The 26446-nt window shown below is 37.3% G+C and overlaps 1 protein-coding gene across 19 annotated transcripts; it reads left to right on the top strand.

Moving 5' to 3' along the window:
• The first annotated feature begins 1963 nt into the window (after positions 1 to 1963).
• LOC111331115 (uncharacterized) lies at positions 1964 to 25211 on the top strand. 19 transcript variants are annotated; one of them, XM_088734089.1, is made up of 9 exons: positions 6869 to 7009; positions 12840 to 12953; positions 14831 to 14905; positions 16093 to 17258; positions 17663 to 17734; positions 18797 to 18871; positions 20168 to 20221; positions 21128 to 21395; positions 22840 to 25211. In XM_088734089.1, the coding sequence occupies exons 2-9, from the start codon at positions 12928 to 12930 to the stop codon at positions 22850 to 22852; spliced, it is 1749 nt and encodes a 582-aa protein (XP_088590215.1). In that variant the 5' UTR covers positions 6869 to 7009; positions 12840 to 12927; the 3' UTR covers positions 22853 to 25211. The 19 variants fall into 19 exon arrangements, 16 of the variants coding, with proteins under 16 accessions (XP_088590146.1, XP_088590137.1, XP_088590177.1 ...); XM_088734020.1 differs by lacking the exons at positions 14831 to 14905; positions 16093 to 17258 and adding an exon at positions 1964 to 3320 and having other exon boundaries at positions 6323 to 7009; positions 20168 to 20200; XM_088734011.1 differs by lacking the exons at positions 14831 to 14905; positions 16093 to 17258 and adding an exon at positions 1964 to 3320 and having other exon boundaries at positions 6323 to 7009.
• Positions 25212 to 26446: the final 1235 nt, after the last annotated feature.

The following is a 26446-nucleotide window of genomic DNA, read 5'->3' as shown; positions in this document are numbered from 1 at the left end:
AAGGTCGATTGTAACCGGCCAGTAGCTAACTTGTGTACATATATCCTTCTGCATTCCCGGTCACCGAATTGCCTTCGCCATTTTGTTTAGCTCAATCCCCCGCGTGGTCATTGACTTGACCCTGGCTTCAAAAAAGAGTGCTCCTTCGACAAAGAAAGATGTCCATGTTCATTAGACTGATTAGCGATCGCGATATTTGACAGTTGTTTGTTTAGTCTTCTCCTTTCTCTTTTTTTTTTTTTACTTTTTAGTCGGCCTTTTTTCCTTTCATTGCCACGGTAATATTTGGAAGGTTAACATTAAAAATTTCGTCACCGCGAACAAAAAAACAACGGTAACTCAAATCTCTATAAGTTGTCATCGTTATTATTGTCTTTTCATGAGGGGTCCGTAATGGGGGGTCCGTAGAGGGTCCGTGGACCGGTCCGCATAGGGGTCCGTGGACCAGGTCCGTAGGAGTTCCATAGACTGGGGGTTAGTGTTTTCGGGATACCCCGCAAAGTAGCTAATGAACGTTAACATCACACGCTGCACGTGCCATCGCACATATACTGTTAAAAGTTTGCGCGCTTGGCCGTGAATAATACGTTGATTGCACGTGTAGCTTGCTGTAGCATGGATAATGGTGTTTTGTAACATAGTGTTAATTAACTTGCTGGGGCTTAGCCACTCTTTGACTCGTTTGAGGCCTGTTCCCTAAGAAACTTCAAGTTTTGTTTCAATATTCGTGAGAGTCGTATTCTAAAGGTTAAGCAGGTGGTAAAAAATTTGTAGACCCGGGCCGACAGGCACGCTTCTCCTTACTACATATGGTTACTTAGATTAATTGACCAATCCCCATAGGGCTTTTCAGGAAGTACTCAGCTACGCACGTATCATTCTTTCCAGTCGAACCTGTATTAAGCGGAGTTATATAAAGCAGTTACCCTTTATTAAGTGGTCAGTTGTCAAAGTCCCGAAAATTGTTTCCCCTTAATTAATGTAATCTTCGCCTTTGTTATGTGATCGCCTCTGCGGATTTCCCTTTCGTAAACGGTCGTTGCCATGTTTAAAACGGTCGTTGCCAATTTGAAATGGTCGTTGCCATTTGTCGAAACAGTCGTTGCCATTTTGTAATGAATGATTGAGTTCTCATTCTTGATTGAGTCCCAACGGCCCTTTTTTTAACGTCCTCTACCTATATCTAACGGTCACTTAAAGTAGAACCACTGAAAAAAAACCAAGAAAAATCTTTAAGGTAAAATCTCATACATTTTTATCTCCCAAAAATCAATGTTAGTTGTATTTTTGAGTGAGGTTTCTACATTGAGTGGTCAATTATTAAATGGCGATTTTTATCGATCGTTAAAATATCCCTATTCCGCGGAACTTGTATTAGGCGTGAAGTTCACGCCAATCCCCGTGGGTGACCGCGGCTTAATACAAGTTCGACTGTACATTAGTGCACGTTTTTCCAGTTTCACAACGAAACACATAGATTCGACAGCAACCAACATTAGTTTCACTCTTTAGATTCTCCTCTACACCACTTGCATTCCCCTCTCTCTCCGAAAAGAAAATCTACGTGGAACTACAGTCAGTAATTTTGTTAGTTTCTCACGTAGCAGGAGACATGGCTGCTTGAATGAAATGAGTGTTCTACTGGCAAAGTTACAAGTTAGACGTGTCCCTTATACGTCTGGGTCCCACTCACGAGAAGTTTGTCCTTTGAATTTGCCCAAAAGGTTAAAGACACCTACATAAAGGTTCGCAATACAATATAAAATAAACAAGAGAAAAAATCATCCTCCCGCATGGCCTACTGTTTATAGTTCGTATGGAAAACAAAGTACAGGCTTTCAAACAATTTTGAGAACTTCTAAGCGAACTTTTTGGAAATATCTTAGTGAATCTAGGTCTATCGAAACGGTATATCGAGGAACGGATGACCGTGGAGATACTCTTAGGCCTGGGAACTAGAGAAGGTGCAGTTTCGGTTCAGAACAAATTACGCGTCTTTTTTCCATTGTATTGTTCTTGGGGAAGCATGGCTACTTTAGCGGAGATCGTTGGTCTGGATGAACAATTACTTATTGAAAAATTTGGTCTCGAGCCCCGTATCCGGTGCAATCCGAGCCAAAGCGACAATTTGTTGCATTTATCACCAACTGTCCTCTTAGACGACAACGAGTTGAGAGAGGGAGGATTCCAAGACAGAGGTGCAAAAGACGTTCTGAGTCGCGTAGCAAAACATATTTGCGAGTCAGAAGATCCTTCTCTATTTCAAGTCCCTGAAATAACCGACTACCACATGGGATATGCGAAAAGATCCGCGAACAAAGCGAGTAACATGGCCATCGATGAAGAAGCAGCTAAAGTCTGGATGACTTATATGAATCTGTCGCGTCTAAATCAAGATCAGTCGCGAAATCCCGATTCGGAAGGCGAGGAGTCGCAGGATTCAACTTCATCAGATGAAGACATGGATATTGACCCTCCAACAGCGGCAGATACGTCAAATGAAAATGATGAGGATGTGGTCAGCCCACAGGAGAGCGGACTAAAATTTCACTTGAAAGGTTCGCTCATTCTTTTATTCTCGATTCTGTTGATTTTCTTCGATAAAAAGAAGAAGAAGAAGAAGAAGAAAAATTCCGCAAGTTCGGATGATGAAAAACCAAAGATTGGTCCGAATAAGGTCTCAGATTTTCTCTTATTTTGGATAATTCCATATTTGCTCAGTTACACACAACGAAAAGTACGAGAGATCAAGGAGCACCACCGAAAACGTTTAAGACCAGAATTTCCACCAGTGTGCAGAAAGTCGACTCTTGATATCATCGAAGGTGCAATGTTATCTTGTGGAGTTTCAGGTGAACTCAAAGCAACTATTGTGGGAAAATACAAAGATTTTTATAGTACAGAAAAACTGGAATACGAGTACGAATTGTTGCAAAGTCCCGAAGGGACACCTATTATCCTGGTCCCAAAGGATTATAAAGTCACGCACATGCCATTGAAACTTAAAGACGTCGGAACTAAGTGGCGAGAGCTTGGTGATACAAACCTCCTTACAGTATTTCTTAGCAAGTTCATTAAGAGCAGGAAAATCCAAAGGGATTTCTTCGACTCATTGGATTTTGTGAAAAATCGGCAGGGTATCGACTATGCCATCATATTACCAGATGAGAAAACATTCGTTGAACTTAAAGATGCCTTTGAAAGAGAAAGTCACGATTATTTGATCACTCCGAAAGTAGGACGAAACCTCATCGTACCCAGACTAGGGTTGGTTACTACCACTGAGAAGCATTTAAGGGTTTGCTTCACCTATTTCCAGGGTAAGTGTACACTTTCTTATCGCAAATATGCATTTTTTCCTGTATGCTGAACTTCAAGTTATTTGAAAACACAAACATATCGTTATCAGAATGGCCTTTGTTATCATATAAGGGGCAAAATTACTGAATTGTGATTGGTCAAGACAGAGGGCATTTTTTCTTAATTTTTGTCATTGCCCCAGGCAAAATTACTTGAAAATGATTGACTGAAAATTGCTTAGCAACGGCTGCCAAGGTAAAGAAATTTCTTTTGTTTTGTAACAATGGGGTCCCGTTTTGCACGAGATCAGTAAGAAAACATTTTTCCCCTAATAATATAAACAAGAAATCACATGGTTCCTTGTAAAATTAAGGATTTGGGCAATTTCAGCAACTTCCGAAAACAAGCGTGATATTAATCCTTAATTTTACTCAGCCCCATGCGATTACCTATACTAACAGTTTCCGGCGCTGTATTCAGGGGTTTCATTAAAATTTGGAGCAGGAAGGCATCTGGATTTCACAGGCGGGCATCTGTCTGCAAGGCCTGAAGGGCCTTGCCATCTAGGGGGTCTGGGGCATGCTCCCCCTGAAATTGAAATTCTATAATTGCAGAGATGCATTTTCCACCATTTTGAAGCACAAACTAACATCCAAAAGTTAGCAGCTCTTTTTAAATTATGATTTGTTGCATCAGTCAACAGATAAATTAGTTTTACAATTCACAAATTCATAATTTTTAATGATTAAAACTCTACATTGACTTGCCCCTTACCAAAAGTATACAGGTATACTCAATCTGTACCTGTTATGATGTAAAACCCAGCACATATACATTGCAACAACTACATTGTCTTACCTACATTGCAATGTCTACTGAACAAAAACAATGATTAATATTGAGTAGAAAAGTACTGAATGCTACTCCAAGTCACTATCAGCATCTGAGCCATAATCAGAGTCAGGATCAGAGTCTACATCTGGAAGGTCCAGATGTAGACATTGTATTAAACATTGTGTTTTCGACAAAGGAGACAGAATAAGCCATCATTTTCCATATACAGAAGCCACCAAATGCCAGTGGTTTTCTCAAAGGCTAGCGAATGATCCTCGAGCCAGATATGTTGAAATTTTCTCTTGAAACTCTTCTGCTTGTTTTCATCAAGCGTGGACAATTTTGTACAATCTATCTTTTTACACTGATAATATGAATGTAGATGTCCCCTTAATTCAAGTTTAGCTATTTCCGCCAACATAACCTCGCAATCCATCGATTTGCACAAAGATTGGTTTGCAGGACATTGAGATAATGACGAAGTTTCGGGCGAGACAGTGTTGGGAAGATTTGCTTTTGCAACATTTGGTTGCATGGTAAGGTCCCTAGAAGCCGTTTTAGTAACATCATGTATTTCATTATTTGCCAAGTTCTCAGTAGGCGTTGTTTCTGTGCAGCTATCATTTGCTGGGATCTCAGAAGACATGGTTTCTGTGCAAATATAGAGTGGAATATAAGTGTAAATGATTGTTAAGTTGTTCGTTTCAGAGGGTATATGATTTCAATAAAAGTATAAAAAACGCAAAGGTGTTGGCGTTAGATTTCTTCTATTTTCTAATCTTACTAAGATGGATTTCCTAACAAACACACGGGGTTTAAAAGTTCTTTTCTTTACAGTTGCTGTGAACGAAAGATTTCTGTTACCACACGAGTAGAGTTTTTGCATTTCACCACAGACACAGACAAACATTTTGTCAGAGGGAAAGTTGGGAGCTTCTACAACAAATTGACTTTCAGTTCCCATCGCTCGCAGAAGATTCAAATTTCAAGAGTAAATCAGAAAATAATGGAGCTTTTGGGACAATTTTCAATCACCATAGGAGCAGCATGTCTTTCTGAATATAACTCAAACTTTAATTTAGAGCGAACTGGTTGTACCATTTGCATAATGATATGTCTTGAAACTTGAGCCGGCGGGGAAGAAATTGGTCACGTGCTAGGCAACCAGTTGAAAGAGCTAGCCAACTAAGATAACAATCTTAGAGAAAATAAACTTCGTGTATTTGATAAAAAAATGGAAGAATTAATTTATTCCAAGTACTGCTATTTTTTTTACTTTATCTCATTTGTGAAGGGCAGAGATATGCCTTCTGGAAAAACAAAATCGTCTCCATGGAAACTAACAATATTTCAAAGGGTCCATCAAAAAATTGTTTCCTCGTAATTATCATTCACATATTATGAAAACATTACACTCTTCACTGAACAGGAATAAAGCCATTTAGCATATCGAAAGAACAAAATAAAGGCATTTAACAAATTGAGACAAAAGGGTTAAATTGCAAAGAATTATACTCACCTTCTGACCTTTTCTTAGGCAGAGGTAAGTCGGTTCGAGCAGGAAAATATTGGGCGATTGACCTCGTCCTTTTGCCAGTCGCCATCGCATAAACACGTGTATTTGCTCGCGATTTTGAAAATGTCATGTGGGCTTTCATGCAGAACATTTGTTTTTGCAATGCATTGTGGGGCGAATTCACTTCTCGCCATGATTCCACTTTGCAGATGATGATAAAAGGTCAATAACACGTCTAAGGAAATAATATTTTTGTAAGTTTAAATATATTTTTTTTAGAAGACAATAGAATACCACCCACTCACAAGCTGAGAAAACAAAAAATTATACAGAAAAATTGTACTGGTCCAGCAGTGCATTTAATGACTATTGCACATGTTCAACTGCTGACTGCAGACTGGTAATGTGGATTAACTTCACCAACAGTCAGAAGAATCAAATACCCAATGTATCTAGTACACATCTTAGCACCTGATATTTACACAATGTTCTCCCACCCTTGAAAGGTGCAACCTCTAATGTCACACTGAATAGTAATGTGGTCCAAAATCTTGCTCTTTGGTAGAAAATCATCTCGAGTTTTGCAAATAGGTAAAATCTAGCAGTTATGTACGCAGTATGGTTAGACTGTATTTTTTGTTTTTACAATGTTTTCTTTCTTCTTATTTTCAGGCAGTAAGGGAGAGCAAGTGGCTGCTATGTTCAGAGCCATTGGTGCTCATTTCCTGGATCACTTTTGCTTAATTATCTTGCATGGCTTGAGCCGGAACAAAAGTGACCCAAACTGCAACATTGGAAGTCTTTATCCTGTGGGCATTGCCAGAAAGGTGACTTTCAGGGGCAACAGTGTTCAGCTGGAGAAGAAAACAAAGAAATCTGAAAGTAAGAACACAGGAAAGAAGGATTTCTCAGCCAGCCAGGGTAAATTTTGTAGAGCAGAATTTCCCATAACTTACAATTTATGGGAGACTGAAACTAGAAACACAGAGGTAGTGAAGAATCTGATCTCACGAGCTGAAGCCAGTTTAGGATTTAACCCAAATTTTGAACGTGATGCACTTCTTCATGTTGCTTATGCCACAAAAAGCCATCAAAAAAAGCTAAAGGAAGAGCCATTTGGAGCTTCTATGGCACCTAATAAGGAGGCTCTAAGCAAGTACCAAATACGAGCTGTAAATCTAGATGGAGCTTTCCTTGGCAATGTTGTGAGAAGTGGACGTAAGGAGAACATTGCAGTTGTCCTTGCCATCAAAGATGTCTGTGGGAGAGAAGGCTGTTGTTTTGCAAATGTACGCCAGGCCATTCAATCCATCATAGTCAATTTTGTAAGGGCAGCTGTTGTTGCTGGCCTCCCCAAAGGTGAGAGCAAATAATTTACATGACCATGCCCAAGATGTTCCCAATCTTTCTGAAATTTCCAGCCATCTGTGTCCCAGATAAATGGTCCTGATAGCAGGACCATAGCTAAGCAATTGAACCTTATGATGTATGAATTCATAGTTCACAGCCTCCCTATATTTCCTCTAAAACCTATTTATTTTACAGGATCCTATAAAACTCCAATATTTGGGTAAAACTTCTTATATTCCCTGTAAATAGTGCCTAGGGGTTTAAATAAAAAAATACAATGAGGAATTCCAGTCAAGTGATTTTAAGGGTTCATGTATGGGTTCATGTATGTCATTCTGACATGGTGTGTTATGCTTGATCAATTCAATTCAATTCGATTCTTTATTTCACAATATAAATGACATTTACAGCCTGGTTTATATTAAAGATAAGAGAAAGAGAAAAAAATAAAGGTAATATTTGGCCATAAAAATAAGGTTGAGATGTGCACAGTGTTCAAGGTAGCAAGAGCTTTCTAGTTGAACACCATAATGGTCAGATAAATAGCAGCCTATACCAAGAATAAATCAGCAGTAAACTAAGGTAAAGCAAAATAATCAAGTTTGATTAAGCAAAAGTTGATGTTTCCATTCTTTCTTAAAGGTAAAGTCTGTTTACGAGCCAGTGGCCCATAAGGCCAGCGCTTAACTCTGGTTTCTGTAGCATGAAACGACTAGGAGTATTTCTACTCCCCCCTGGATGGGATGCAAGTCCATCGCAGGGTTACCCCCAGCATTAAATTGCCAGTACCCATTTATACACCTGGGTGAAGAGAGGCACTGTGAGAGTAAAGTGTCTTGCCTAAGAACACAACACAATGTCCCGGCCGGGGCTCGAACCCGGACCACTCGATCCAGAGTTGAACACACCAAAGGTATTGTGGGAAATATATTTAAGATTGGTGGGTATGGTTTCTTAGAAATTGAACCAGAGAATTTGAATGATGATTTTCCCATGTTATTAGATACTCTTGACCAGCAAATCTTGTATTATAATTATGTTTTTCACATGCTGGGGTCAGGACATCAAGGAAGACATCCGGAATGCTATCAGTTCTTATAATCTTATATGCAAGGTAGCATATTCTGAATTTGTACATACCATCCAATTTTAAAATTCCTAACAGTTTAATAATAGGGAGTTGACAAGCACTCTCCCTGGCATGTGCAAAGAAGATGCTTCAGAGACATTTATTCTGCTTAATACAAAGACAATTTTGTTTAGTATTGGTGGCACAGCCCTTGCCAATAATACCATTATAGCTGAAATTGGGATATATCAAAGCATAGTATACTTGTTTTAGCCTGTTAATTATAAAATATATTTGATATCTTAATTTTAATTAGTGAGAATTGCAGCATTTTTTGCTATTTTGTTGTATCTGTGGCTACTAATTTAGGTGCTTATCGATATAGACTCCCAGATATTTTATATAATCTTTCGGTTCAATGTTTTCAATATTTATTGTATGATGGTGTCTAGGAGAGGAAATTAACATGTAGTTAGTTTTTGCGAAATTTTTTATATCTGGGGTACTTGTAATGACATCACATAAAATGCACGTGGAAATAGCGATTAATTTTGAACCATGCCTGTTGACAGAGGTAAATAATTCCACCATTGAGTTGCATTTGTCTGTTGAGGTGAAAGAAAAGCTTGCAATCATAGATTCAAAATGTGGATTACTCTTTGAAGCTAAACCATTCAACAAAGTGTGAATCACTCATTGAAGCTAACCATTCAACTGCAAACTCAAATGACTGTTTGAGCTTTGAGACAAATTCTGAGTTGATTTCATCCGTGGAGAGCATCCATTCGACTGTCAAGTCCAATTGTTTTTTAACCTTTGAGTCAAAAGAAAACTTCTCATGCACAACATTAAGTTGTCATTTGCTCAATGATGTTGAACATTCTTCAAAATGTGTTGGTCTTGCCAAAAGGCGGCAGTTCGTGAGTTTTAAAGGACAAAACCTTGATTGTGATATTTACGGCATAAAATATGGAGAGCAACATCAAGGGTTGATCAATGCGAGCGACACCCTTTATCCTTGCCTTTCTTTTTGGTCAACATTGAGGAATAATTTCACAACTTACAAGCAGGCAATTGTCATTTTTACAAAAATGTGACTGACTATTTTACGTGAATCAAATGGTTCATTTTATACTTTAGGTAGGTAGGTAGGTAGATAAGTTTATTTCTCACATTTTCGCAGAAAATCTGAATTACAATGTGGTTACAATTATTTAACAAATATATAAAATTACATGCGTGGATAGGGACTGGGCTACAATGGGTTTAGAAAACAGTGATGCTATGCCAAATTCTAATGGCACAGCAACTGTATTAAAATTTGGAGATTTGGGTGAACATGGAACATTCTTTTGTTCTGTAGCAAATGAACTGACATGTGAGTGTTTTGAAACTATCCCTCTATGATGCCAGCACCCACTTTCACATTGAAACTACATGTTATAGATTTGTTTAAGCTCATGATTCATATCAGATTCAAGGTTATGTGGGTTGTCACTAGTAAAAACTAGGTTAATATCATCAACAAAACTTCATACTGAAAGTTCGTCAGTACAATTTGGTAAATCATCAACATAAAGTAGAAATAAAAGTGGACCTAAAGTTGAACCTTGAGGTATACCACAAGTTATATTTTCATTGTCAGATCAAGTGATCAGAAGTAGATTTCAACAAATTGGCTACAGTTTTGAAAGTAATTCTTAAACCATCTATGTGAGACTCCTCAAACACCATATAAGAAGAGCTTAGAAAGTAGTGTTGTGATTTACTGTGTCAAAGACCTTTGACAAGTCAAGAAATAGACCACATGTGGCTTGCTTTCTATCAACTGCTAGCTTTAAGTTGTATGTAACTTCAAGAATAGCCTGTTCAGTGGAGTATCCTTTCTTGAATCCAAACTGATATATTTGTATATAATTTGGTGTTTTTCTATGAAGGAATATAGTTGGTTATAAACGAGTCATTCAAGTACTTTACTGAATGGTGAGAGAGTTGCTATAGGGTGATAATTGCTAGGGTCTATAGCATCTCCACTTTTATATACTGGAGACATCTGAGAGACTTTTAATATATCAGGAACAGTGCCAGTTTCTATAGACTGGTTATAGATGTATGTTAGATGTATTGACAGTGGTTGAGCAGCTATTTTGATTAACTTGTTAGGAATATCTAGGGATGACTTCTGGTCATTTAAACATTTAAATAATGAACAGACTTGGGTTTCATGCATTAACATAGGACATAACAAAGCTGCCTACCAGGGTTGATTTAATGAACTGGGTAGGGTTCCCTTCACAGTGCACAATCTTTGTAGCTAGGGTAATGGACCTACATTAACAAAATGTTTGTCAAATTGATCTGCAATCTCAGTTTGTTAATGTAAACTCTATAATGTTGCACACAATTTTTGATATGGGGTTTTGCCACTTATAGTTGTGGTGTACCAATTAATTTCCAAGATGCCTTCAGATTATTCTTACATTGGTCAAAGTGTTGTGGGAAGTAAGTCCTCTGACTTACTTATATTTTTACTTATATTTTTAAGCCAGTTTAGTTTATTAACAAACTTTTTATATTCTGCCACCTTATCTGGATTATCGGAAAGAAAATGTGTTTTGTACATAGTGTGTTTAGTTTTGATTGATTTAAAAATGCCATTTATTATCCAGGGCTCTGTAGACAACTTTTAGACATATTCGTCAAATTTGTGCTTGTTTGAGAAGGTTAATTATTTTAGATGTTATCTCATGTAAATCTTTACATTCACTGTTAATAGCATTCCAGTTGACTGCATTGATATCTTCTAGATAAGATTCCTGATTAAAGTTGCAATAATCTCCCTAGTATCTATCTTGGTTTTGTTTTATTTTTCAACTGGTATATATTCTGCAATATAAATGACTGGAAGGTGATCTGAGATATCAACAGTTACAATTCTAGAGAAAATTTTTCTCAAGTTATGTGAGGTGTAAATGTGATTGATTAGTGTAGCTGTGTGATAGGTCCATCGTGTTGGTTTTGTTGCCACAGGTAATAAATTATTAGAATACATCATATCAAGATAAGCGTCTGGAGGTGGATGAATACTACATTTAAAGAAGTCTATAAATTATTCATATCACCAAGGATATACAATTGGTACTTATTAGCATTGAATTGCTTAATTGTCTCATTAAATTTATCTTTAAATTCATTGATGGTTGCCCCTGGATATTTATAGATACAGCCAACCAAAGTGGACTTTTTGTTATAAGAGGGAACTATTTCAACCCAGACAGATTCTACAAGGGGCATATCCAAAGTTATATCTCACCTTGGGATTGATTTTAAAGATTGCTGGTGTAAAGAGCTGCTCCTCCCGTCAGGGTAATGGAGAATCAGTATGGAAGATACCGTAGTCAGGTAGTTCAGTGTTGGCTACATTATCTATATTTAGCCTAGTTTCTGTAATTCCAGCCCTATGATATCTGGTTGCATACTTAAGGAACACAAGAGATCTTAGAAAGTAGGTTTAAATTTTTAAGTAAGCTTCTAATATTACAGTGAGGGAATGAATGGTCTTTTTACCCAATCTACTTACATCTTTATTTAAACTGGGAGTATCATGGTAGTGAGATTCAGAATAAATTAGCATATGATCAGGGTTAGCTTCATCAAATTTATCAGGATTAGGTAATATGTTCTATAAATCAAGATATTTCAAATTATGTATTTGTAAATAGCTTGATCCGGTTAGAATATGAAACTTTCTGTCATCTAAACTATAAAATGGCAATACTTGTAGACTACTGAGAGTCATCATAATTATCAGTATAAGTAAGCTGTAAACAAAAGTTGTAGCGATAAGTGCATGATCGAAGGTTGATAAGAGACATAAGGTAGCAAAGTTATCACGTTACTTCCAGCTGACAAGCAGTATCATCACTGTTAACATTGTTAGTCATAACAATTAAGTTAATGAGAATGTATGGGGTCAGGAATGATGCAAGAACATGTAGGAAACTGTTGATGAACCAACATGGTGGGAAAAATCCTCCTTTTAAGCTCCTATATTTCCTCCTTGATTCCTTGAAAACTCCTGTATTTCTAGTTATGGCCAATTTCCTCTTTTTTGTTTTTTGTTTTTTGGAAATATGCTTGGGATGTATGGTTGAATAAGCTAAAACTTTTCCCAATTCAGTGCCAACTTCTTTCTCTATCAAGAGGAAAATTTATGTTTTGTCAAGGAATAATAATTCCCCTATCATCAACAGCACAAAATTTTCTCTTGATCATCCCAATTTCTCTCTGACCATTCCACATCATCAATGGTGTTCATAATTTGCATTTCCAATACTTGCCACAATTTGGAACGGTTTGAAATTCCTCCTCATCTGACAGTTTCTGAAATGAAAACAAGCTTAAAGTAGATCAAATAAGAAAATGGTGTACTATTGTAATACTTTGGACCAATTTATTTAATGGAGGCAGATGAATTTAACGTGTTGTAAGTCGAGAGAAGAGTGAATGTTTGAACCTTATACCATGAGGGGGAAAAAAAAATAACATTTTAGAGGGGTGACCTTAAATTGAGTTTCAACTTTATTCATTTGGATTTAACTAATTTTTGCCATCATGGTAATAATTTTTATTTTGGCTGAATCTTCATTTTGCTTGATTTACAAACATATCCTGTTATCAAAAAGTTAATAATTATGTACTAGCTGCCATGTTAAATATGAGATATCCGATAAATTTTAAAGCTGTTGACAGATATTTACAAACTTACAGTCTACCCATCAGAACCAGACGAAGAAGACAGGGTCATAATTGAAAGTGGTTCGTCTGAGGATGAGGATGAGAGTCCTGATGATGAACCATGTGTCAGTGGACAAAATGTGGCTGGTTAGTAAAATGCCATTTTTTTTGTTTTTGTTTTTGTTATCATCAGCACAACTGTTATACATTACCCTGCTAATCCCCTGAGCTTTCCACACATAGCCATTTGTAACCCACCCTAGGATAGGCAAGTGGCTGGGCTGCTGCGGGCATTAGCCGTGACCTTAACCTCCCTGCATTTTCGTTGGCCAGGCTGGCTTTAAGGTGTGCAGCGAAAACCTGGCCATCAGGTTTTTGCAGTGTCGATTGAGCCATCTCCCCGAAAGGCATACTTTTGACACTCACCACCCTCCAGCCACGAAGTGTTAGCCCAAAGGCTGAGGTGTGATGGGGTACAAGCCTGACTACCGATACAGCAATGCAGGCTTTCAACCACATTGAATAAGACAAGCCCCTTCCAGCCCCTGAGAAAATTGCCTATCCTTCCCACCTTTGAGCTTTCCACCTAGAACCATTTGCAACCCACCCTCGGATAGGTTAGTTGCTGGGCTGCGTGCACTCACTTGTCTAGACATGAAACCCCTTGCACTTTCATCGGCCAGGCTGGCTTCAGGGCGGGTGATGCGCGACTTCAAAGGAAGGCTGGAGGTCCTATTCAAGATATAGCAGAAAAATTCAAATACTAAGATAAGCAAGAAGACCTGGCTCACAATTTGGACAACCTGGGATGAAAATGGATTTGGTTCGGATATTGTGAGCAACGAAGCCAAGGAAGTTGGTGTGAAGCGGAAGAAGTTTTTCGCTGGGGTGAGAAAGGACGGTTCGGACTATAGCTGAGCCAGACAGTTTGCAGGTAATGTTAGCGTGCTTGCTGGACTGTCATTTAAAGGAAGTAGGTAGCAGTATTTCCATTATCAAGAGCAGAGAGCTTGCTAGCAGCTGCAAAGTACTCGAAGGGAAAGCTCGCTTCCTTTGTGAACAGGGCTCAGTACGGCAAACTTCTCCAGTCATCAAAGGACTGACCACTGAAGATGAAGAACTGTTGTGATGTAGAGGGTTCGTAATATTTCAAAACTCCTCAAATATCTCTCACCGCTTCGCGGCTCGTAATATTTCAGTAAATTTTGAAATATCGCTCGCGATGTTTATCCCTGTAGAAACCATTCTATATCCTTAAGCTGGCGTCTCAAGCGTTTGCCCTTTGCGTGTAGATTTGCTTTGGAGAACGGCTTTAAGTTTGAATCATCAACTGCCTAATATCTCTCGTAATAGAAACAAATTCTTTAGTAAGTAAACCCCATCAGGCGGCTGGTATGTCGGCTGATAATGTCCGCGGCCTATGTACCATGCTAGCTTCTCGTTATTCTTCGTCATCATTTTGTTGCCTGTGAAAGTAGGAACTGGGATCGACGCAATCTTTATTTCCAGTCTGCCTAAACCTTCCGACGATAAACGACTCATTATTGCGATAACTTTCTTCCTTCAAAAACGATGCAAAATATTGACAATAGACTGAACCAAGGATCGAATTTGACCATGTACCAATAAAGTCATAACTCTGGTAATTTTCCTTCAAGAAAACAAAATTAAAAACAGGCCGATTATGCTGGCAGTACCACTTTTATAAAGAGAGCAAAAATTATTCGGCCCCAATTTTCAAAATTATGCCAAAAATTATGCTAGAACAATGTATAAAGGTTAACTTATAACTTGAAATACCTCCCACCGTCACAGCAGCAAAGTTTCTTTGAAACTTAGCCCCTTCAATCAATTTTTAGGCTTGTTTGACACCTGAACGTATCATACATTTTATCCTATAAGAAAATTTTAAGAGAAGAGTTTTTATGATTTTTAATTTGCTAATGTCAAAGCGGTACTCTGAAACTCCTCTATAACTTCCGGTACCTCATATCGCACTTCCGCCTCCGTTCTACCTTCGCTAGTTTCCAGCTCGAGGCTGTTCTCGCGGTGTGTGACAAAATGGCGGATACCAACAGCAGCGATGGAACAGGAGAAAGGTAAGGAAAGCTCGTTACATTGTCATCAAACGCTATTTTGACACCTACGAGATGAGGCTTGTAAATTCTTCACTGTATTTTTCTGGGTTTAAATTGAATGAAATCAATTTTACAGGTGTTGATAGATAAACTAGTACTGTACCGTGAGCTTACTTCACTCGCTTCACCGGCGTGAACTTCAAATGTCAGACTTCTTTTGAAAAAAAAAAAGAACTAGGAAAACCTTACGAATTTGTTTATATGAAAGCAGCTCGATAGAATTTAAACAATGGAATTCGCAGTGAAATCACTGCGACAAAGAAGCGTTGTTTTGGCGGGAAGAGTTGATTCGGCAGAATCTGGTGCAGGCAGTGACATAAATCTCTTTTCAGTTTAACGGTATCATTCAACTAGTTGACTTCAAATGTCGTAGTAGTTAAATGCTCTTACCACAGGCATTGAGGGATGGCGGGATAACGTTCTGTAAACATGTAAAAACTTCATTGGTGCAGTTTTGACTTTAAACCCAGGGCCCCTCTGGATATCAGCCTCGTTGCTGAATGGGCCACCCTGACTGAATAAAGTCTACCTACCCGACCTGTTCGAATCCAATCGATTTCGATCGTGTAAATTGAGGGGAAGAGAAACTTGTTTCACAAGCAAGTAAAATTTAGGCTTTAATAGTCTTATGTGCTAAGGGCACGAAGAGGATTGACTGATAGGCGCCAAATCCTCCTTTGATTGAATTTTATCGAGAACAGTACCCTTAACACCCCCAGACGGTGAACCATACTTCTTAGGAGAATTCATTTTGGGAAGACCGCAGCAAGACCAAAGGATGACTTATAATTATGTACTCCTCTCAAACAGACTGGAAGTTCATTTAAAGTGACATAATTTTACTTCCAAATTTAATTCATGGTGGCATATGCTCTCTGCTTACTTGTAGTTAATTGCATGTCACTAACAATCAGAGAAAATAAAAAGAAGTGCTAGTCTGGTAGGCAGAGATTTTTTTATTTGTTTTTATGAATGGATGCAATGTTTTCAATGGATCATATCTGGGACTACTTGTCAGACTGGTGAAGTTCAGTGTCTTGTTGAAGTATGTTTTTCATATAGCGTGGGAAAAACATGGACAAAGTTATGTAGTGATAAAAGATGCTTAGATTTTTAAACTATAATGTGCTTTTCCCCCCTCATGGCAGGCCAAGTGGTGATAAAAGCAATGATTCTGTGAAAGTCACCCTCATAGCAGATGAGTGGCTGTCAAATAAAGGGGGCCTCTCCACCATCAACAGGGAGCTATCCATGCAACTAGCAAAATCTGAAAATCTGAAAGTCAGTCTTTTCATGCGTGAAAGCGATAGAGGAGAGAAAAACAGGGCAGAAGAATGCAATGTTGCAATAATCGAGTCACAGGCGCCAAATGAAGAGGAATGGTGGAAATTTCCTCCCACAAACTTTAAAACAGACTGTGTCATTGGACATGGTGCAAAGCTTGGAAAACAAGCAGAGTATTTAAGAGATAACTTTAAATGCAAGTGGGTGCAAGTGGTGCACACAGAGCCCGAAGAACTGTCAAGTTCCAAAAGATATCCAGGGGCTGGGGCTAAAGGTGAGGAGAAGTCTGAGGAAGAAGTCAGGCTGTGCAGAAATGCTGATATGGTGGTTGGCATCGGACCAAAATTGACAGAAGCATACAATGCCAAGTTACGCCCTCATAAAGAAGTTTTTGACCTTACCCCTGGCATTTTCAAGGAATTTGTTGACATCAAACAAGCATCAAATGGAGGCAGGAATTTCCGTGTGCTTATCTTTGGCCGTGCGGACTCAGAAGATACTTCCCTTAAAGGTTATGATCTTGCTGCCAAGTCTATTGCAGAATTGCATAAGAGCGATAACTCTATCTACTTGATTTTTGTGGGTGTACAAGATCAGAAGCATGATGAAGTGAAAGAAAGGTTAAAAGATCATGGTCTTCTTGAAGAAAGATTTTTGACCAGATCATTTTGTAAATTCAGAGAGAGGCTTGCTGAAAATTTTCAAGAGGCAGATCTTGTTATTATGCCATCAAGGTCAGAGGGCTTTGGCTTAACAGCATTAGAGGCACTGTCTGCTGGCCTCCCAATACTTATAGGCTGGAACACTGGGCTTGCTCAAGCCTTAGAAAAGGTGCCAAGTGGAACCAGTTGTAAAGTGAACACTGATGACCCTAGCAGCTTGGCCAGAGCAATTAAAGAAGTGCGAGGTAAAGAAAGAAAGATTAGACTTGAAGAAGCAAGGCGTCTTCGTGAAGACTATGACAAGGAATATCCTTGGGAAGCACAATGTGAAAAGCTTGTAGAGGAAATGCTTAAGTTGCACAGACATGGTATGCTTAGTGTTGTGCAGTGTATTCTTGTCAGTGTCTTGATTAACCAGTAACTCGAGTTTTCAGCTGGGACATTACTTTGTAAACTAGCTTGCAAATTAACCCAGCCAGTTTATTTATCATAGGGACAAGGAGGGCACGTGGGTGGACTGTGGAAGCTTCAGTCCTGGAGGTGAAAATGGAAAAAAAAGACAATCCTGATTAATATGTAGATGTTTTCTGCATTTTAGCAATAGTGTGGGAAGGAGGTAGAAAAATGTTTTCACCCTGCTGTGCAATTTCCACAAATCACTGCACATGTATATGTACTTGGTAATAAGAGTTCATATCAAGTGAGTGCCTTATAAATAGTGACGCCAAAAAAATCGATGATTAAAATGATGTCTATAATGACAATTTTTCAGACCTTGGAGAAGTCTCTACAATTCAACATGTGAACACTGCACCTCAGCAGGCTTCATCTAGTCAACTCAAAGGTACATGTGGAGTGTAATTTAAATTATGAAAATATGAAAGGCTAACTCACTGCTGATTGAATAAAAGAGTTCAGATGAATACATGTACCATAATTTCCGGCTGTTTTCCCGCGGGTAATCTGTTGATTTTGCTTTAAACACGCACCACTGCGGGTAATAGGAAGGTGCGGGTTATGTGACAATTTTGAAATCTACTAGCAGTTCCCTCTCTCAGATGAATTTTATTGTCTTAAGAGTGCCACTTTGTGGCACTAAAACATGATGCCGACTTGAGTTTATTTCACACACAGTTAGTTGCGCGACAAACAAATTACTATTGGCACGCATGTAAACAAAACCTTGATGGTGACCAAAAAAAGCAATGATAACCAGCGCATCAGTAACAAATTTCCAGTGAACACTAGCTTCAGCTGAAGAGAATTTTCCTGTTTTAAGGGACTTGTTAGGCCCTGTAGAACCAGAGATATCGATTTTTTTTGAGAAATCAACATGGCGCCCAGCAATTGTTTGCACAAAATGTGGCCACGAATTCGCATTCTGTCAAGTATGCAACATTGTGAATTCTAGAGCACATTTGTACAAATTTCCTTTGTTTTTAAGGTGCGGGCTATCCACCAGTGCGGTCAATCTATTGACTTTTTTTTTTTCGCTGCATGCAATAATCGGCCGGTGCAGGTAATCGGCTGTGCAGGTAAACGGCCGGAAATTACAGTAAGTTCGTGATATATATTGACAGCATAATGTTATAGTAGAGCCTTAAAATTGGATTTTGGAAATTAAAAAAATGTTAGGAAGCAAATAGTAGTAAATGCAAGAGGCTGTATGATAGAGAAGATACTTTTTTCTTCCCCCCTCTACATTTAAACCAGTCATCACTGCTTGTAATTTCATCAGTATTATATGTGCTCAGAGAATCCCTTTACTTAAAAGTTACCATACATTTACACTTGAGTATAAGGCAGAAAAATATCACACAACACTTTTAACTATTTCAGTGCTCTTGTTCAAAAAATGAAGTTGTAAACTGTTTACAACATTTCTGAAATATTGTATTACATGCAGAATTGAGAGGAGAAGAGATTAGTTCCAATAGGAGAGAAGGTTCACGTAGCCCTAATCCTCCTAAACGTCACAAAGGTAACTTCAAAGCAACCTTGCATGTACAAAGTGGTAACTGCAAGAGAAGCAATATGATTCCACATTGTAAAAATACATATGTATGCAAAAGTTGCAGCATCTTTGAAGGATATGGACTTTTCAATTATTGCCACATTGTAAAAGGTGTGCTCAATGGGTTAGGTCCAACATGAAACTGAAGACTGCTGTTGAAACTTGATGTTACTCATCAAAGTCTTTAATATTTCAAATAATCAATTTTGTATTTATCACAACATATGAATAAAAAACTTGTATTTAATATGCATGAAAATGTGTAATATGCTTTGAATTGAACTCAGCAGTTTTTATCCAAATGTATTCAAGTTTTGGTCTCTGAAAAAGGTCACTAAAGGTTGGATTAATAATCATCAATTACAGTTTTCAGGTGGCTTTTTGTTGTGGCAATGTCAATAGATTAAATTATTGGGCTATGAAGTCAAATACAGCTACATGGTGCTTCATGGATAAAAAAGGGACAAAATTTATCTGAGAATATTCTTACCTAATTGACAGCTATAGTACTGTCTTAATTCAGATTATCATTTTTGGTTAAGTTAGGCAATTGAATGATTTATTACATCCATTTTGAAATCACTGGCAGTCCCTGTAATCTGATTGGTTGTAATTGGTGCAGTTTATTCCCAAATCACACCATTTTTGGCTCTAAATTGCATCATTCTATGCTTGATTGAGTTTTTGGCACATGATGTCAAATTCTTTCTGTTTTGCATACAAAGTAAGATGTAAAAGCATTTCCAGTTCCCCTTTTTATAAACCAGCTCAGTACTGCATCAGTAAAATATTTGAATTGAACAAGTCCTGTATTTGGGCAATTTCAAAATGGATGTAATAAAGTGGTAATTGAACCTCATGTCATGCAATTTTGGTTTGAAATCATACTTGTGATTTTAATCAAACGAGCGCGCAGCGCTCATTCAAGTTTGAAATCACGCATATGATTTCAGCTCAAACTGCACTTTACTCAGTTCAATTACCATTATTAATTATTGGGCTTTACAGTTATGTAACTGGATTTTATCTGGGATGTTACATGGTTTTTAGTTGGGTTTCACTGGTTGCTTTAATTGTTTAATAAGATTTTGGCTACGCAGACAGTACTGACCGTAGAGCATTAGATCAAAGACAGTCTTTCCTGCCTAGTACCAAACATTTAATGAAATATGTCACCTGAATGTGTTTTAGCTCTAATTTTATTAGTTGTGGTAAAAACTGATCCTGATAATTGTCTAAATATAGTTATTGTGACTTGTGCAGGTGACTGGGAGATTGGTGAACAGCCATCTACAAGTGAGTGTGGCAGTTCACAATGTAAGACTAATATTTAGCCCACATCAACAGTACTTAACACATTTTCATTGACCCAAATCTTCACTTGAATTTTGCCAACATTTCTTAGGACTGTTACTTGATGGCTTTGGGATTATTTAATGGTATAGAATGTAACAGAGTATACCATGCTAGTGGGGCTTAAAATATTTTGCAATACGAAACGAAACAAAACCAAACGAGATCTAACAAACTGAAGGGATAATGCTGATATATTTTCTAAGAAGGTTAAGATGACTCACAAGGATTATGAAGTAATCGTTAATTAATAATAAGGATTTTAGGTCATTTTGCAAAGTAGTAATTTAAGAAGAGTTACTATTTTGCAAAATCAACTATTTTCAAAAATAGTATCTCTCGTAAAGTTACTATTTTAATAAGGCGCAAGAGAGAAGGGGAGGCCAAAATCCTTTGTAATATACTAATTTGTAATATTTAAATGTATTTTTGTATATGTATTTTGAATGTATTTTTTGGCAAAATAATAACCCTTCACAATTACTTCTTTGCAAAATGAATAAAAATTCATATTATTAATTAACGATTACTCCAAAATCCTTGTGAAAGTTATCTTTACCTCATTAGAATTGTATCTTCATCATTGCTTTGGTTTTGTCAGATCTCGCCTTGATTCATTTCTTTCCATTTTGTTTTGTTTCATTTTTCTTTTTTATTTTTTTTTTGCAAAATAGTATAAGCCTACTAATGATGGTGAACTAGGAATGTCTTCACACTTGCTTATATGAAGTTACTTCCTCTAGAGTTTGATGAACTTCACTAGTCTTACAAGTATTTTTCTTGCAGGTAATGAAGTATTTTAAGCTCTTTTATATGTTCTTATCTTTGCTTTATTTGAAGAGCATTTAGTTGATATTTCTTTGCTTGTAGTGAAATATAAAGATGGTAAACCAAGTGATGCACAACTACTTGAACTGTCAATTAGGGTAGCCTCCAAGTGGGAACGAATTGGTCTCCTTCTTGGGCTTTCCCAGGATCAAATTGATGACATCAAGGTCAATAAGGATGATAAGGCCTACTCTATGCTTTTGGAGTGGAGGAATATCACCACCTCCCCTATTCCTTACAAAGCGCTGTATGATGTGCTATGTCACAAGACTGTTCGACTGGATGTTGTTGCAAGGGAATTTTGTCTGAGGTGAAACCTGATTAACAGTTAGAATTTTTGTCTATGACCCCGAAAGCTAAGATCAAAGATCAAAGACCAAAGACCCAAAAACAAAGACTCCTTTATTTTCTTTATTTAACATGATCTTGTTATGGTTTCTGGCTGAAATATATATTTCCAGTTTTAATCTTTCTATCATTTTTTCAAAAAGTGAGTGCGAGGGAATCGTCAGGTTTTCCAAACAGGAGAAAACTGATGAAAGCAACTGAGTGTTTTTATTGTTTTCAAGTGTTTGGAAATCCCTGATGAAACTGCGATGTGTGAGTTTTATGAAATAGCTTCTCAATCATGCCTCAGGAATAAAAGAAAAAGGAAATATTTACGAATTTCTCACATGTCAGCAAGTTTTTTGTTAATTCGGAAATGAGTTCACCAGAGTTTGATGCTTCCTTATAATAAAGGATTTGATGTTGTATGAAATTCATGGATAGTGCATCATTCCTGTGTTTCACTGGGGTTTCAAAGCACATGGACATGGCAAATCTGGCATGTCTTGGTTGGATGACCCCCTTTGGAATACTAAGGGGGTTGAGAAATAGTAATATAGCATACACTCAAACATGGTTGAAGAGTTCTCATTGTAAGTCTGTCTTTACTGACAAAATGTCATGCAATGGTCATGCACTAAAAGAATCATTCTATTTGATGTGGATATTGTGGTTAAAAAAAACAGATTGGCAGAGGTTTAGCGTGGTCTGTACTCTTATCAACAGTGATATTAGTTGTCACAGTGGTCAAAAGTTGTTATAACATAACCACAGAAACGCATGCACTCTGACAGGTCAATACAGTGTGAACCATTTGCTCATGGGTGTATGCTTTTGATGTGAGCAAATGCAAAGACTAGTTTCTATGTGCTTGTTTTTTCTAGTCACAGAAGATTTTCATGCTAAGTAAAGGGAACTCTTTTGCCACAATGTATCAAAGTTATGTTATAAAAAAAATGGTTAACACCACAGCATACACTGTTGAGTTATGGATGCACCTGGGATGTTTGCAAAGCACTCACTCAAGAAGCTATAGTGGCTCTTGGCTATCGCCTCTTAGAACTCTTACGCTTCTTTTGTGCTTAAGCAACCTCCTGTGTACATTCATAACTCAGTAGTGTACACTGTGGTGTTTACCATTTCAAGGAGCATTTCAAGGAGAGTCTAGATGGGAAAGCCAGACTCTCCAGACATTTACATTTTTTAAGGCACATCTATTTGAATATAACAATAACCAACATTTCAATTATAATTTTAATAATGGATTCATAATTAGTACTTTATTTGGAATCTTCAAAAAGGACTGATATAGGTAGAGAGGCATTGTGGATGCTTTCCAGGGCTTTGAATCCTTTCTACCAGTAATTATAGTTACTTTTCCATAGTTTACTATTATGTCAGCTAGTGATGCTAATTTGCCTTTTCAGTCAAACTAGGTGAACCAACTGACGATGAGTTGCAAGGTTGGGCCGAAATATTGGCAAGGATTGGGAATCACTCGGGGGATGTACAAGATTTTTGCTAGCAGAGCTCCAGGAGATAGATCTGGGGAAAAGTTACTTTCTCAAAAAGCACGTCATATGCTGCAGAAGTGGAAACAAAAGAATGGGCATGATGCAACTTACCAGAATTTGTAGACTGCTCTGAGCCACAAATTTGTTTTGCGCAAAGACTTGGCTGAGAAGTATTATTGTGAGCAACAATAGTTTGATCAACTGTGTCTCGTGTCTAATAGATTTGTGTGAGTGCAAAGTATTTATTATGAACATATTAAGTTAACAGAAAGAGGGGGGAATTGGGGTCTAAAGGTAACCACAAAACCATAGGAAAAAAAAATCATTCAAAACTGCAAAACTGAAAAAAAGAATCAAAACAGAAAACCACTTGCAAAACCATCAAAACCGATAAATTTTCACATCCCAGCTATCAAAACCTAATTGATATAATAGAGTGGTGACAATTGGAGCGTACAGGCCACTCAGATCGAAGAGAAACCAAAACTTAGATAGGAAAAACCCAAATCAACATTGAATACCAAATCTGAAATTCCATAAGTATTTTTGACCAAAAAAAACCACTGAAAACCAAATGCTAAAGGACATAAAGTTGGCAAACTGTAATGAACACCAAAGCAGATAAGCAGAAGTTTCATTGGCACAAAACTGAAAAATTCAATATAAAATATAGCTGAAACTGCAAAACAAAAAATCCCAAAGCCCCCCTCCTGGAGGGTAGAGCTTTAAGTCTTTTAAGTTAGTTTTAATTAAACCCTCTTAGTTGGTTTCCTAACCTTTCCAAACCAGACAATCAAACAACCAATTAAGGCCCTATAACCACGTCAAATTCTTTTTCTGTTCGTAAAATAGAAACAAAAACTAATACCGTAACAAAACCACAAAACAAAACACCAAGCAGTGTTCAGGACAAAGACGGCCTTTATTATTATAAGATTGCTAATTAACCAACATTTTCACTCGTAATATACTTGAAAAAATGACACATCTGATTGGCTGAAAACAAGTGCATTTTTCTTGTAATGTGTGCAAAGTTGTGACACGAGTGCCAATTATAAATAGCCCTTGCTTTGTTGTTGTATTTACTTAATATGCATTATTACACCAAAGTACACCTAAATTCATGTTATTATCCAAGTAAACAAAGACTGTGCAAAAGATATTTCATAGCTAAAAATTGTCACATTTATGTAAATATTTTGCTCCCACACTTAGAATGTATTAGTTAGTCAAGAGATAAGTACACAATTTTTTTTTAATAGATGTTCAAGACAGGTATAGTTATGAAACCAGGAAATACTCATTTTGGCATTTGGAAAAGATAGGAGTTGAAGTTAATAAGCTTTCCTTTTTAATGTGTATTATACTATTTTGTTGTCTTTGAGAAACTACTTGAGCTTATCAACATCAAATTGCACTTGAAATCATGTTTTTACTTAAAATACAAATACACAACTCTTTTATGATATATTCTAGAAGTAAGCACAGCTTTTGGAGTGCATTTGAGTAAACAGTTGACTCTGGAGTTTGGCACAGTTTTCTCTTCAGTTTTAAAATTAATTTAGTTTTTAAAATTAAAAAATTTTGTTATCAGCCACATTAAAGAGGTTGAAAAGTTTTGACAATAGCAACAAGGAATAACATAAAAAAATAATAACAATTATAACAACTTGACAAATTTATTGATCTGAAAAAGAATTCATTTGACCATCTTAGGAGACTTTCACTGGTTCACTATGACAAATAGTTTTTGAAAAGGCTTGAGTATTTGATAAAATTGGCGAACTCAAGGCTTGAACTCAGGTTATGCATTTGATGCACATGCAGCTTCCACCTTTTCCATGAATGAAGTAACCAGCTGAGAAAACTTGCTAATATATTTCAACGCAACCATTTTCCATCACTTGTGAATGCTATTATATAATAATTATGCAGGTAAACTGGTTCAAAGAAGAATTGGTGGCATATACCCTGGACAGAAGACATGTTATTTGGCACGTTTATCGATTATCCAGTGATTTCCAGAACATTCTTGTTCAGTCCTTTGGGAAAGTTCTAGTGGTTTCGATATGAATACGTGACGTCTACTTATAGAAACTCGAGTTGTTCAACGTAAATTCTGGAAAATTCTATGATGTAATGTTACTAAAAATAGTTGTGTTGTGGACCTGTAGAATCTTCTAGAAAGATTTTAAGGAACTATATAAGAAGGTGCAGTAGGTTGTTGCATTTAGAGGAAAAAGAAGAGAAAAATATAAAGGAAATAAAGGAGTTAGCGAAAACAATTCATTTCAAGGTTTATCACCAAACCATACCCCATATCAGAAATTCCATTCAGAGGAGGGGTAGGTCAGCCAAAAATGGGCTCTGATTACCCTTTCATAATCACTAAACTGTAGTTATAATGGCAAATATTAAGGCCAAATTTAAAATGCCATTAACCCCAAAATAGCATATCTGACTTGCTGAAAAGTAAATTTTCTCCAGGGAGCACGACCATTACCCCTATCTCCCTCATTACCCCCCACCCCCCAGTTAGTTATTTTAATACAGCTCACTCACATCAACACAATTCTCACTCTTAAAAAGAAATACCAGTACCACATTATAGAGTTATCACTACAATATTTTTCCCCTTTGGTAGCGATAACCAGGATTAGCAAGTGCAATGAAAATTCTTTTACCATTTCATGAATGAGCTGGCTTTTTACGTCACATAGCATGTTGCAAAGCGTAAACATCATTCGTCTCAGTAATTTTCCCGATGTTTCTTGTTGGTCATTACAGCAGTAATTAAGATTTATACAGTCAACGCTTTTGAAAAATTGTCTAACTTTTTACACAGTATATTGTTAACACGATTATTTACTGCGACTACAAATGATTTGAAATTTCACCGCTAACCACCCTTATTTCGCACTAGTTCTTCTATCTTGCGATTTGCGATTTGTGATTTGCTAAAGGTGGCGAAATACGAGATACAAAAACCCTCAACTTGGCGCGCAACATTGTTTCGTTGCAAGTTTTGGTCGATGTTTCTCGTTTTTCACCTTTTGTGATCAACTTGTCTCGCAACAAAAACATTTGTTGCAGGTTGAAGAAGTTTGTTGCGAAAAGTAGAGCGCGGCTCAACTTTGTGAAGGAACACAAACCGGACCTAATAAGCTAACTGATTTTCTTATTTTGGATTTTGCCTTACCTCCCCTTTATTTTACTCGAAGGAAGGTAAACGACATCATTAATCACCACAAAAGGATTAGTGAGGAGAAGGGTGAGCAAGTGTTTAAATTGCCAATTATCCAGAAGTCTGCCCTGGAGGTCACAGAAACTGCATTTCATTTCTCGGCAAGAGTTCCATATAACCTAGTCTCCCTCGCAGCCGTTTTTTTTTTTGATGTAACGCAACGCTCCCCCAAAAGAACGCCTGCCGACAACCGAACTACATTCCTTTCTCCAAATTGGCCAATCACAGCTCGGGTTCCATTTTCAAGAAGATTTTCGCGCCAGACTCACCTTTTGA

The sequence above is a fragment of the Stylophora pistillata genome, chromosome 1 (genome assembly GCF_964205215.1).
Source record: "Stylophora pistillata chromosome 1, jaStyPist1.2, whole genome shotgun sequence".
Classification (NCBI taxonomy): domain Eukaryota; kingdom Metazoa; phylum Cnidaria; class Anthozoa; order Scleractinia; family Pocilloporidae; genus Stylophora; species Stylophora pistillata.
Note: the sequence above shows the minus strand (reverse complement) of the source record. Positions and strands in the feature narration are given on the sequence as shown.